Source organism: Lissotriton helveticus, chromosome 1_1 (assembly GCF_964261635.1).
Source record: "Lissotriton helveticus chromosome 1_1, aLisHel1.1, whole genome shotgun sequence".
NCBI lineage: Eukaryota > Metazoa > Chordata > Amphibia > Caudata > Salamandridae > Lissotriton > Lissotriton helveticus.
This window is the reverse complement of record NC_136057.1, coordinates 345518399-345533276: the sequence shown is the minus strand read 5'-3', so window position 1 is coordinate 345533276 and position 14878 is coordinate 345518399. Positions and strand designations below refer to the sequence as shown.

Genomic DNA, 14878 nt, shown 5'->3' with positions numbered 1-14878 from the left:
AATTGTAGATGATATTACCTATTACTATTATATCTATTATATCTTCATTTATTAGACTGCTACAGTCATTATAAAGATATACTCTTACATATATGCATCTGTTCATTATACATGCAAACATCATCATACAACTACACGCAACCATCATTATACAACTTATCATAAACATATTTGGGGTCAGAAGTACTATTATTCCATTCACATAAAGTGGTCCAACATTGCACACAGACTTTTTGCAAATAGAATCAGATTTACCAACTGAAACTTGTGTTAATATCTCTGTTCACAAAGTAACAAATCGCAGGGGGTCACAGAACGACCCACCCAATTAATATTCATTAGGCAAGTGCAATTTGCAACCCCCTGTGATCGGCTATATTCACAGGCAGGGTGGCCTACAAGAGACAGCAAACCACCATCCCTGTGATTGTATTCCAAACTGGAAAGCTTTATTTTTTCTTAAAGCAGCCTGTATTCCTTAAAGAAACCGGTGCATTAAAAAAAATATGTTTCCATTGTTGATCTGCTACCCCAATTCCCAGAGGGGAAGGGGTCATAATGGTTCTGCTTTACCTTCGCAAATCAGTTACCATATTCTTAGAAGAGTCGCTAACTCGTCAATGTTACGCAACCGGAACTGCGTTGCAAACCAAAGGATACCGCAATTACTTATTGGATGGAATGTCCCTTTCGCACCTCTTCCAAACCAAGGAGGTCATTACGATGGCTGGCGGACTTGAGTCCGCTCGCGGTCGTTGCGGTGGATGGGACTGCCCACCAGTCATGCAGCAGTCCGGCCAATCAAATTACGATGCAACCACCAGAACATTGCGGACGCACGGTGCTGCTGGCTGCAGCACCGTTTGCAATGTTAAAATGACGTGCAGTGCATTTCCCTGCACCACGTGGCAGGCACCATGTGGTGCCTGCCACGTAGTACAGGGAAATGTTGGGGGGTACCATGGGTACCCCCCCAATACATCCCTTCCCAACATAGAGGGGGTCCGCAACGGGGCCCTGAATCTAATATCTACCAGCCTTTTAATGGCAGGGTCCCTGTCATGGAAAGGCTGGTTGAAGACAGCATTGTAATCTGGCGGACAGTACCTGCTAGGCACCGCCACCATTTTACAGTTCATGTCCGCTCCGCCAGGCAATCGTAACCGTTGCCTGTGGCGGAAGCGTGGCGGGCGGTCTTTGCACCCGCCATAATGTGGCGGGGGAATTGCCAGTCAGATGGTGGAGGGCCTGACACCGCACGGCTGGCGGTGGCGGGATTTCCGCCATCGTAATTGGGCCCTAAGAATCGAAAGTGGTCAGAACACTCATTTTACGAGTCAAAAAATGTTTCCAATTCATAAATGGATTTTGTATGTTAGAAACAGCTTTTTTGTGGTTGCAAACCCAATGATTTTGCGAATCGCATATTTTGAGGCCACAAAAGGGCTTAGTGCAATTGATTCTTAGTAAACTACAGTACCTAAAACAATTATTTTGAAAACAAATGGTGAAATTGAACAACTTAAAAAACATGAGCACATTTATTCTCAAATGCTGTCAATCCTTAGAAGCATTAAATAAAATAAAAATAATAATAATAATAATAATAATTTGACGAACCAGTGCTAAAATACTACGCCCAAGCTCACCCTGAATCCTGAAATTAAGCATAATGCTAACTTCTTGTTTCAATTCAATGCTTGCATATTTCTCCTTTATATGCCACTTCCGATAACTCTTTTGTTTGTATTATCTTCCTTTAAGGCACTCTATTCTTCAGGTTTTCAGATATAATTATCAGTTAGGACTCTTTGACTGACGTTTACCTGCTAATCTTGTCAGCCTACCCCTATGCTTCTGCCCATAGAGAAAAAGAAACGTTATGGAACACTGTTTAGCACAGGTCTTTGTTTTTAAATGGCATTCCTCCACTTTCTTGAAGAGTTTTTTAAACTATCTTTTTCACATGAGTGAACTGCAGTTTCATAAGATGCTTACATTTCTTGGTAATAGAGGACCTTTTCGTCCATCTACATTGGTCATACTTAACTGGGTGTCTGTAAACACATTTGTCAATGTAAAATATTTGTGTTTGTTTTTGAATTTATGTTCTGATAATGCAAAGTACAATAGGCATAGTTTGTAACTTTATGCAACAATCAAAAAGTCCAGGGGACTGAAACACATGATGGCTTTTGCAAGACTCTTATATAAACAAGAGTGGATAGATCTCTACTTTTATAATGAAGACTGAGCTACTGCCTTTGCTTGTTTGCACTACATAAAGTAAATGAAAATGAAATCCAAGATGGCTGCAGCTGTGTTAGCCCGTATGTAGATGCTAAGGCAGCCATTTTGGAATTCTCTTGCTTTTAGTTTAAGATAAAAACAAGATGGTAGCTCATGCACATAATCGCATAGTGATGCACGAGCTGCAATGTTGGAATTTTTCTTTATTCTTTATTTAACTTAACGTTCCAAATAGCCAACTTCCATTATGAAAGAGTGATGTATTAAATAAAGAAATAAAAGCACAAATTGGCCAATCAGATGAGCTGTAAATGGACGAGGAGAACCTCTAGAACATAAATAAGAGACGGAGTAGAAGCGGGCAGGAAAAGCTATGAGCTACCAGGGAGAGAGAGAATACAAATTTAAATAAATCCCCTCAAGTCAGCAATGGAAGGAAAAACTGAGAAATGCTCCATGGGCGAAACAAACACAAGAATATTGAAGAAAGCCATTGAACAGTTAATCGTGACAGTAAAGAGGACAACATCATCCAAAGCTAACACTATGGATTATATTGTACTGGGAACTATAGTTAATCAACAATGGACAGTTAAACATTTTTGGAGCCGAAACTGAACTTAATGATTCAGAAAAAGAAATCACAATGAGGGAGCAGACTCCGAATTGCATTTTTGGGCACATTTAACATTGCCTTTTATTTTGGTACTCCCCTAAAGCTATTTTCAAAATTCATGTTTGTACCAGAAACTTGCCCGAATCATTACAAGTTGGGAGTAACAAAGTGTCTGTTTAGCATTGCACCCCTAACCTATCTGACCCTTATTGCGCAAGTCAGCGAGGCCCTTATTGTGAGTATCCTACACTATTTTGCCATACATAGCTTTCTCTTGGAACTGGACTCCTCCAGTGCATAGTGATCACTTGTGTCCAGCGAAACACTTTGGGGCTCATTACGATGGTGGAAGGACCTGCGTCCGTCCGCCATCTTTTCGGATTTGGGACCGGCTGCCCATGAGGAGGCCTCCCAACAATCCAGAATACGATGCGACCTCTACCATGGCGGTCGCATCACCTATATTTTGCATTGTGGCGGGGATGCGTTCAACAGCCTCCGCCGCAATGCAAAAATAAAGGCACTTGCACATCCCTGCTCTACGTGGCAGGCACCCTGCGGTGCCTGCCACATGGAGCAGGGATATGTAGGGGGGCACTATAGGTGCCCCCCCAGTGCCCTTGACCTAGTCCCAGGGAATAAGGGGGGCCCGCTACAGGACCCCCAAATCCATTTCCGCCATTCATTTTGCTGCAGTTTGTCTGCCGCAAAACGAATGGAGGAGAGGGATATCAAAATCCCTACGGTTGTGCTGAGTACGGGGGAAAAAAGCAGTACAATGGCGGAAGGCCCACCACCGACTAGCTGTCGTAATGAGCCCCTTTGTGTCTGCATTTGCAGAAAAAAACGTTCACCAACTGATGAATAAGGCAACTATTTGTAAAGTGTGATGTTTCTCACAAGATAACCGTTGTATGTCGGAACCATACAGACATTTACCACGCATACCTTAACAACGATGTCCAAACCACAAATGCGTCTTTACAACGCATTTCTTTACCACGCAAGCCGATACAATGACGCCTTAAGGAAAGAGCTGGACTTTGGAATAGTATAATTTACTATTCCAACTCCAGTCTGTGCAACAGTAGGGAAAGTGATGGAAGTCTAACATCTGTCCCACAATGCTTTCCTTGAGGCAAGTTGTTGTAAAGACTTGCATAATAAAGGAATGCGAGGTAAAAATGCATTAGTGGTTCGGAACGCATTGTTATGGCACGGCGTGGTTCAAGGCGCAGTATAAAGTATGTTTCTGAAAGATAAGACGTACCCGTCCCTCAGCTTCTTCACATCCTCCTGGGACACAAACCTTGGCCTCCGGAGAACCGCTTTCTTTGTCCCATAGAACAGATTTCTCTGAGTCATGTCTAGGAAACACAATGAAGATGTGGATGAGCTGCTGGAAAAATCTTTTCACTTACCATGGCTTGTAGAATGAGGATGTGCAACTGAAACTAATATTATTGAAATAAAAAAGCCAGTATTTTCTACAAAACATCATATGGATATTTGCGCTTTTGGTGAAGTTAGAAGCAATAGTGAAGTTATATGTGTTAGCTCCTGAAATCTGTTGTGACCTACAGGTCTCAATTTTGTATCCTACCAAGACCATCACTTTTGAGATGCAACTTCCAGACCCGCACACAGACCTCTAGATAAATCTCAGCAATAATAATGTTTCTAGTAAACATTAGAGTTTGCTGACTAAATCTATTATTTTAAATTATTTATTATCTCTGCTCAAATTACATTGGAAACCTTGGCACATATTTCACAGAGTGCCATATGGGTGCAGTGGGTATTTCCAAGTGCTTCTTTGCCTCATGTGGGTGTTATGGTATTACAGAAGGAGCTGCACACATTTTCATGGGGGCATGTCCCCTTGTCTTTGCAGTCACACTGTATTACAGATGCTCGTGCAGAGGCAAGTAAGTTGTTAGGAGGTGTTCGACATTCTAAGCTGTGTTTTCAAAGTGTGGCTTCATCTTTCATTGATGTGCTCTCCAAAGTGGAGGAGCAAACTGTAAGTGTTCCCACCTGCATTGGTAATCAACATTTTTACTGTGGTCAGACACAATGGCATGGTCTGAATTGGGAGTAGCCAATTAAAGATGCTCCAGGACACAAACTGGAACAGTGCTCCAGCTGTGTAATTTGGGGCGAGGAGCAAAATGGCCTGAAACCTGTAGTACATGAAAGTATATTTCAAGAAGGCTGTGTCCATTAGGTGCAAAGAGGAAACAGACACGCTGGCCCACGTTGCTTACTATAGCATATCACTGCTGTAAAGTAGCTATTAAAAAAGAAAAACGGGCAACACAAGCTTTATGCACCTGTGCTCCCAATGGTAGGCATTCCAATAATAGGTTTTCACTGAATGACAGATGCAGGAATGGACAAGGGCGGGGATAGAAACAGTGGGAGATTGTTATGCACACAGGGGAGTTTCTGCAGTTTGGACAATATGATAGAGGGAGACAGATTACCCGACCCACAATTTCTGACCTATGGGGCATTGCAAAGAATAACGACCCCTCTCTGGAGATGACCCCCCCCCCCCCCGAACTGTGGATACATGACTTATAACAAACACTTCTCACTTTTGGTGGAGGTAACAAATTAATATCCTGTCTTTCCAAAACAATCCTGTCCATGGCCCTACCTGAGCTGACCAAACTCTGCTATAGATGGGAGACACCCCTCAAAAGGGAATTCCGAAGAAAGGAGCGGGAACAAACTCTGGAACGGGTAGACAAGGTTTCTCGAAATACCAGATGCAAGTGCATGCCGTTTAATTATTTATATATGTGGTACCTCACCACCCACAGTTCAGCTAGCAGTTACATTTCTCATCTACACTCCTGCTTTATGTCTCTGACCCCCCTCTTCCTGCCCTATTGCACCCAGAATCCAGAGGCTAGCAATTCAGCTATTCAAAGGGCCACACACCACCAACATTCCTGAAAAGGTGTTATATAAAAGGACATTGAGCCAGAATTGCAGGCAGATGTCAATGCTTTAGATATGCACACATAGCAACCTGGGACATTTCCCAATATAAAACACTGGGCTTTGGATTAACTAGTGTTTGAATCATTGTTGCAAAACGTAGCTTTTTGATAAAAGGTGTCTTCAGGGACCATTCACAATCACAGAGAAGAACTCAGAAATTCAACATGTTGTTGACACAACACTGGTGGTGTATGTAGAATCCTACTGGAGCCTCAGTAGCAGTACACAGATACCTGCTTTCAAAGTTTCTAGGTAAAACTAAACAGAAGAAATCTGATGGGAGGTTCGTGGTGGAGGGAGCGCACCGCTCTCTGGGTCCGAGGCTGCCGCCAGGAGCTGCCACTAGGCCGATCATAGCAAAGTTACTCAACTACCAGGATCGCGTTGTTGCGCTGAAGCTGGCCTGTGAGAAACAACCACTACGATTTGAGGGGTCCATGATCTCTCTGTTCCCGGACTTCACAATCCGGGTCCAAGAAGCACGATGTCTGTTCGACCCCATGAAGAGACAACTCCGAGATCTGGGGGTGGACTATGCCATGCTATATCCAGAGAAACTTTGAGTTAACAGGCAGTCGCTCCCACATCTTCATAGACCCAAAGGTACTGCAGAAGGCGCTGAAAGACGGGTGAAGGAGGAGCGACACAGGCCCGGAGAAGCACCTGCTTGATGAAGCGACGGGAGGCCTGAAGGAGGAACAGGACTAATCACTTATTGGTGACACTGTCTGCTAAGTATGACCTGATAGCTTCTGGGCGGGAGGGAGTGTTGTTGCCGGGGCCCTGGCTGTAGGACTGTGACTCCTTGCTCTCCCCTCCTGAGGCCTGTGATAGAATGACTCTCTACTCGGTAGACTCCACTGCCCAGAAGGGACAGGCAAAGTATTCTTTCCTGGGGGAGGTGGCTATGGGAATGTTCATGGATACTGCTTAGCTCGGACGCCAACTTCCCATGCAGACGGGGATTACACGTAGCATATGTGTCACCTCAGGTTGAACTTTCGAACATGGCATATCATAGTGTTGTGGTCACACTTACTGTAAAACTCTTGAGGTACTCCTGGGATTTGGTGGTGCATAATGAAAAACAGTTGCATGCTATTCACTTGACAGTGTTCGGAGTGCGGCCTTACACGGGCCAAAAACTTCTACTTGTCTGTCGAGCTGCATCCACCCTCGCGTGAATCATACTGGGGAGTGTTCTTTCTGTTGGGGTGAGGGTGGGGCAGTTCTATTGGTGGGAGGGATGGTACCGTGGCGAAGCTGGGGCAGGGCCGGCATGGGTTTGGGGAGGGTGGGGTTTGAGATACGAATTGATGTTTTGTGTGGTTGATGAGGTGGATCCTTTCTGTCAAAATGCACGTTGTGGATGTTTGAATCCTACAGGCTCTGTTGGGTTAGGCCTAGCGTGGGTGGGGGGTGGGAATGTACTGAGACTGACTTATGACATATTTCCTGCTGTGACAACTTACGAAGTGCGACACCATGGCTGTGTAGGCCCGGTGAGACTGGCACTGCGGAACCTGAGCTGGATAATTCCTAATGATGGTTAGGGTTGAGACAAGTTATGACAACCCTCCAGACTCGGTCGCAGTGCTCACCTTGAATGTGCATGGCCTTAATGACTCTAGGAAAGTCCGGAAAATTTTGTGTTACCTATATAGGCATAATATCGATATCGCCCTCCTACAGGAGACAAACCTTCCACTAGATTGTCTCATCTTACGCACCGGCTTCACCACGCATGCTAGGGGGTTCTTGACATGGGTTATCCCGAAGACGGCGTTCCGACTTTCGCCCTAGGAGACGGATAGGTAGGGTCGGTTTATTCTCACCAAATGTGGCGGTAAGGAAATGGAGTTACTTTTCCAAAACCTTTACGGACCTAAGTATGATCACCCAGACTTTTATAGTAAGTTGACTGACCTCTCTTACCTTCATGCTCCTGGAGAGATCTTGTGGGGAGGGGATTTTAATTTTGTTAGGGACACCACTTTGGATAGGTTGGACGGTCCGGACAGACGGGTCTCTGCTTTGGCTAGAGTAGTGGAGACATCATTGATTAGGTTGGATATGTGCGATGTTTGGTGCAACAGGCATGCGGGCCAGGGTGGCTACCCACATTACTCTGCGTATTATAATATCCATACCAGAATTGACTACTGGTTCACCTCTAGACACTTATTGCCTGACATCCAGTCTTGCTCGATTCTGCCGCGCACCTATTCGGATCATTCACCCCTGCTCTTGGCTCTCGCATCCCCCAAGAAGCGCATCTCCCCTTCATGTGGCACTTTCCACCCTACTCTCTACTGGACGCTGCTTTTAAGGAAGATATTGCTATGGCAATCGAGACTTTTTTGAGTCCAATGTGGAATCAGTTGATTCCTTCCAAACTATATGGGAGGCTTTTAAAGTATATATTAGGGGGTGGCTATATCTAAACATGCGGGGGTTCTTAAATCGATTCGTAATAGACTGGCGGATCTGGAATGTAAGATAAAGGAGCTAAAAGTTTCCCTGCTCGATGGTCCGAATGATGCCCTTAGCCTAGAATTGATGCAGACTCTACAGGAATACCATGCAGAGGCTGATGCGGAAATAAAGCACATCGGGAAGTATGCCTCTGCTCATACTTTTGGTGAAGGCGAATGGCTAGGGCGGTCTTGCACAGCTCCTCAGGCCACGCAGAGACAACACGGCGATCACAGAAATTAGAACACAACCTGGTGACTCTCTGCTAACGGATGCCCAAGGGGCAATTTCGACAATATTATTCTGACCTTTGTGCCTCGAGAGGCTGCAGTCCAGATGAGCAAATATTAGATTATCTGACACATATGGGGGTGGGAGAGGTGCTTCTGCAACTTCTCGCTGTACTGTATTCCTTTCCCACAGCACGTTATCAAAATAGGCTCCCTGGTCACTAACCCTATAGGAATATACAGGGGAACGAGACAGGGCTGCCCTTTATCGCCGACTCTCTACGCCTTGATCACTGAGCCCTAGGCATGTGCCCTGCAGGAATATCATAGCCATAGAGGCATTCGCTTTCCGAACTACCGCCTGATTGTCTCCACCTATGCGGATGACACACTGCTTTATATCAGAGACCCTGAGGACAATCTCTTCCCGGTATTACGCCAGGTAGTGCTCTTTGGCGCCCTGTCTGGCCTAAGGGTTAACTGGAGCAAATCCATCATGTTACCCCTAACCCCTGCCACGGCGGCCTTCGTGCCTGAATACCCACTGCAGTGATCTACAGAGGCGATGTGGTACTTGGGGATCAAACTGCACACTGACTCCGAGGTGGTCCTCAGGGAGAACTATGGGGTCACTATTTCCAAACTGGAAGAGGATATTAACCGCTGGGTGCCCCGTGTATTCTTCCAGCACCTCCATTCCCTAATGATACACCTGGCCCGGGCGGGCAAGCAGGCTTGCGTCGCCTGGCAAATACTGACATTACTGTACTTGATGGGGGGACTGGGTGCTCCTGATTTGGATTTATATTATAGGGCTGCTCAAAGTTCTCAGGCATTTCATTGGATACATGGCCCGTTTGACATTCCGCACGTTCGGATAGAGATGATAGTTACTGCCCCCTAGGCCTCTACCTGCCTTGCTGTTCACACACCCTGATAGACATACAGGTATATTGGATTCCCTTAACACGGTAGATCACACCTGGCATTATTTATTGGCTATTCAGGGGGGCAATATTTGTACTCCCCAGTAGCCCACCTTGAATGGTGCCACTGTCTTGCACCATGTAAAGATTGGGGGGTAATAACCGCCTTACAGATGCTAAATGCCCAAGTCATAGGGGATCTCTTCGTAGATGGCGCAGCACGCACATGGGATGATATGAATGGAGGGGAAGCTACACCGACGCTCCTTGCTCAATTCCAATTCCACAGAATTAGACATGCTCTCAAGTACTTATTGGGTGAAGATATAGCGGAGCCTTATGAGGTGATGGCCCTAACTGCTATCATTAGAGCACAAACATCTGCTAAGATGGTAGCTAAGATTTACTGCACCACAATGTCTGCTAGGGGAAGTAAATATACTAAATCACGGCTAGCCTGGCAGCGTGACCTACAGATAGGCCTTACTGATGACAAATGGCTCTCGGCTGCATGAGCACTAAACGTGTCTCACTGAATGGCCGGCACAGACTCGTTCACTTAAAATTCTTAAACAGGGTTAATTACACGCCGGAACGTCTACACTGTTATGGGCTATGGGAGGAGTCTCACTGTGAAAGATGTAGTGAACACATTGCTGACTTCTTCCATTTAGCCTGGACATGCCCGGGGATCACCCACTTCTGGGGTCTGGTATTTACTGAAATGAATCAAATCACAGAACTGACGTTGGTCCCTGACCCGCTCTTAGCATTGCTTGGGTACTCAAAGAGATGTGTTGCGATCTGTTGGCTTCGTGGCCCTACGCCTACAGTAGCTCTGGGGTCTAACGATATGATGTTCTGTTGCACCCAGACTGAAAATTACAGTGAACTGTTACCGCCCCGCAACAGACCAAAGAACCTTTGGGCTCTGTACAAGACAGGAATGACGAACACGATGGATGCTTACCATGGCGCTGCCTCTGCTCCACAGCGCCCTGCGCCCCCTGACCAACTGCTCCACCTGTAGCATTACATCTGCATGATGCAAATTACACCGATTGTCCGAATCTACACTTCGACAAAGTGGTTAAGACAGTATAAAGAACTATGTCAAATGCTTGATGTACTGTACCTGTATTGCCAGCATGGTGCTGCGCTGTTTACTTCTGATTGCCACACGCTGCAACCATTATGTGAAGTATGTCAATGTCTCTTGTTTGTTGTGCATAAACTTAATAAACATATTAATTAAAAAAAAAATAATAATCTGATGGGAGACTATAAACAAATATAATGTTTTGGTACCTTGGAAGTTTATTTCATACTTCTGAGAACCAGCCTCAAATTCAAGTACAGTCTTCCTATCAGCCAAGTAGATATTTTCCAGATCCTCTGATGTAACACTGGCTTTCTCCATTCCCACCTACAAAAAAAGCAATATATTGAAAAATCAAGTCAAGCTAAGTCTTGCACAATGAATATTTCAACAAGAAGGAAGCTTAACTTTATAGTTGTGAAACACTTAGTATCCTCTTACACACAATCCTACAACCACAGGAAGCTCAACCATAAACAACCAATCAGTCAAGAGAAAACATACAAATTAGCCTAGGCAACCATATCTTTTGCTTAATTCATCTGTTCGCAATCGCGTTATCATGCCACTATACATCCAAATTAAGCTACCACCTGCGAATGACATGGGAGGAGTTAACGTGATAAAAACCTTGAAATGTCCAATATGCTGCAGTTTTTTAAGTATTATTGGCAGGATAACCACATTCATCTAACAGAAGGGACCACTGCATGGATTTATGAGGATACCTTCTTTATATTTAAAACTTTTAAGTGTCCCCAATGTGTAAATCCCCTAGAAGAGAAACTTCAAACATGTCACTGGTGGAACTCAAATCCCATACTCAGTTGACTGTAGGATTGTCCTTTCCTCATCGAAAATCCAGATGTGAGTTCCCAAGCTAACTGGATGGAATGTAGAGCCATAAAAATGTACAGGCCAAAGTGGCTTAAACTTGCAAAGCATTTTGTTATATTTACTTATTGCTCTGTCGTAGAGAGCCCTTTTTGACCCTGAAATAACAGTTTGATTCTACTTTTCTGAACTGTATTTGAAGGGCGGCATGACTGGTGGCCACAGCTGCTGACCCGAGAACTAGATAACGTGTGTGGAATCCAGTCTTACGTCAAAATCCTGTGGGCACATCACTTAGTCTGGCACCTAAAAAAAAGCAGGTGTAATGTCTGGTTCTCATGTAGGCTTGCTAATGCCCTTGGGCTAAGTATATGAAACTGCAAAAAAGAACAAAAAACTGCTGTATAGTCTTCTAGGTCTGGCTTTTGAGAACGCTATCGGTGCTCACCAGACTATTGTTTTCCCAAAGAATTCATAGAAGCATACTCGGAAGAGCTTTTGGTCAAAGAACTTCATCCATCGGTCTATGAAACAGTTATTCACATTTTTGTTCTGCTCACCACATAATACAGCATGGGGCAAAGGCTCAGCCCAATCAAGCAATTGGGATCATTCACGTTGAGTGACTCCCCAAAGCCTGTGTACATTGTTCACATTCGCATAAAAATAGATCCTTTCTATTTAGAGACAAAGCTGCCTTAAAGTGTGCTTTTTGATGTTTTCTTATTTTATATATTAACTTTAAATACTATTATTTATTTTGTCTGCATTTTGCATTCCCATTTAAATGATGATTTATTTTCCGATTCCTTTTTAGAGTTATAAAGTGTTTAAGCAACATTATAGCTGCCTGTGATTTATATGACTGGTTATGTAGTGGTTTATTCTCGTCTCCTTCAAAAATAATAGTAATATTAACCGTAATAACAATAATAATGTACATAGCAAAACTGAAGGGTTTGTTATTGAATGAAATGAAATGAAATGAAAATTGTATTTATAGAGCGTATTCTACCCTAAGGCCTCGTAGCGCTTACAGATTACATGAAGAAGGCAGAGAGGTCCTAGGGGAGAGTGCAAAATAGGTGTGTCGTGAGAAGTTTGCGAAAGGTCAAGATGTTGGGTTCGCTGCGGAGAGGAGAGGGCAGGCAGTTCCATAAGTTGGAAGCATTCAGGGAGAAAGATCGGCCACCCCACTTGGCCAGGCTCACTTTCCTGGTGGTGGCCAGAAAGGCTGAGCTCGACCGGAGGGTCCTTGAGGGTTGGTAAGGTGTGATGAGAGAGCGTAAAATGGCAGGGCCGGTGTTCCACATGGCTTTGTGGATCTGGCATAGGGCTTTGAACTGGACTCTCGTCCGGATGGGGAGCCAATGCAGCGTACTTAGGACTGGTTTGGCCAATTGTCTCCGGGGGATTTGGAGCAGAAGGCGAACCGCGCTGTTTTGTACCACCTGTAGTTTTTGGAGGGTGGACTGTGGGGCCCCCAGGTACAGTGCGTTCCCATAATCAAGGCGAGACAGGATCAGGGCCTGAACCATGATCCTTCTGGCGTTGAGAGGGAGAACTTTCCGAAGCATCCTGAGCATGCCGTAGCAGATTGCTGCTAGCATGGTGGCCTGGTGGCCAAAGCCTAGTGTGCTATCAAGCCAGAAGCCCAGGCTCTTGATCTGCTGTTTTGCGTTAGGCATTGGGTTCAAACAAGTCAGCCATATCTGTGATGAGAGCGGGGATGGGGGTTTTCCCAGAAACATGAGCTCGGTCTTGTCACTGTTCAGTTTTAGGTGAGAGAGTTTCATCCAGCCAGCTACCGCCTCTAGGCAGCTGCCGCGGGAGCATGACAAACCCTCTGGGTGGTTCAGGGATACCACCAGTTGGGTATCGTCAGCGTAGGGTATTATTTGTATTCCAAATTGAAGAACAACCTCGGCCAATGGGGTCATATAAATATTAAAAAGTGTGGGGCTCAGAGAAGAGCCCTGTGGAACCCCACAACCTAGCGGCCAGCAGTCAGGGAAGGCGTTCTCTTCGAACACCTGAAAAACCCGATCTTTGAGAAAAGAGTGTAACCAGGAGAGAGCTGAATGGGTAACTCCTAGATTTTTCACCCGGCTCAGCAGGATCTTGTGGTCCACAGTGTCGAAAGCGGCACTGAGGTCCAACAGGATTATCGCTGCTGAGCCACCCTGGTCCACAATTCTTCGGGCCTCTTCAGTCACGGCCAGGAGGGTCGTCTCTGTCCCTTGACGGGGCTGAAAACCTGTTTGAGATGTATGGAGTAGGTTGTTGAGTTCAAGGTATTGAACTAAAACAGAGTTTATGTGTTTCTCGGTTAATTTGCTGAGCCATGGAAGGAGGGATATGGGTCGATAGTTAGACAAGTTGGAGGGATCAAGGGTGGGCTTTTTCAGTAAGGCCTTTACCAGGGCCCGCTTCCATTCAAGGGGGACTGTGGCGGCAGAGATGGAGGCATTTATCGTGGTCAGGATGGTAGGACTTATTGTGCTGGTGACTAAGGAAAGGAAACGGGGAGGGGCAGGGTCCAGAGGAGAGCCCGAGGTTACTTTGGGTATAATTGCTTTCAGGGAGTCCTCATCCAATAAGGGGAGCTCAGCGAGAGAACAGTGGGGGGGGGGGGCTCCCAAGTCAGTCTCACCTGAGACATCCTGGGAGACGTGGAAGGAGTGGGTGATGAGTTTAATTTTTTGATGGAAGAACTCTGCAAGGCTGTTGCACCTGGGGAGTGCATTTTCCTGGTTAGAACTTTTCTGTTGGGGTAAGGTGATCATAGATTTGGCTATCCGGAAGATTTCCTTAGGGGAGTTTGTAGCCGCGCTGCTCTTGCCTTCATAGAAGGAGGCTTGAGCGGTTTTGATTTCTTCCTTATATTTCTGTATTGCCTCTCGATGGCTGGCTTCGCTTTTTTCTGAGATGTTCAGTCTCCAGCTCCTTTCAAGCTTTCTACAGTTGTGTTTGAGCTGTTTGAGTTTTAAGGAAAACCACGGAGCAGGCCTTGGGGTTGGTCTTTTAAGGGTGGTTCTTACGAGGGCTAGCATATCTAAGGAATAAAGTATCCATCGGTTGAAGTTGCGGTTAGCTGTCTCTGGGTCTGAGCTAGGAAGAGGTTGGGTGTTCTCCAAGAGGTTGGCCCACTGATCCGTGGAGAGATTCAACCATTTCCTATTGTGAGTCTTGGAGAGGTTCGGAGGGAAAGTGCTGACCGAGGAAGACCAGGTGAGTGGAATTAGTGCATGGTCAGTCCATGGGAGAGGGACGGGGGATCACATCGGAGTAGCCGGGAGTTGCTAAACATGGCGTCCAGGAGATGCCCTTTTATGTGAGTAGGAGCGGTTCCCTGTTGGGTGATTTGTAGGGCTGAAAGATTTGATACGAGTTCATTGGCCGAGTTGTCGGCTGGATCATCAAAGTGAATATTCAG

The 14878-nt window shown here is 45.4% G+C and overlaps 1 protein-coding gene across 11 annotated transcripts in view; it reads right to left on the bottom strand.

Annotated features, from left to right (window-relative positions):
- Positions 1-14878, bottom strand: part of LOC144807664 (protein mono-ADP-ribosyltransferase PARP12-like) — a 393804-nt gene that overhangs the window by 24450 nt on the left and 354476 nt on the right. For all 11 annotated transcript variants that reach the window (XR_013606379.1, XR_013606384.1, XM_078673300.1 and 8 more), the window contains 2 exons: positions 10818-10935; positions 4137-4233 (listed from right to left, as the gene is read on the bottom strand). Coding sequence is in view for 9 of the 11 variants with exons in the window: in XM_078673300.1 (XP_078529426.1) it covers positions 4137-4233; positions 10818-10935 (215 nt within the window). In the remaining 2 variants the exon portion in view is untranslated. The remainder of the gene's footprint in view (positions 1-4136; positions 4234-10817; positions 10936-14878) is intronic.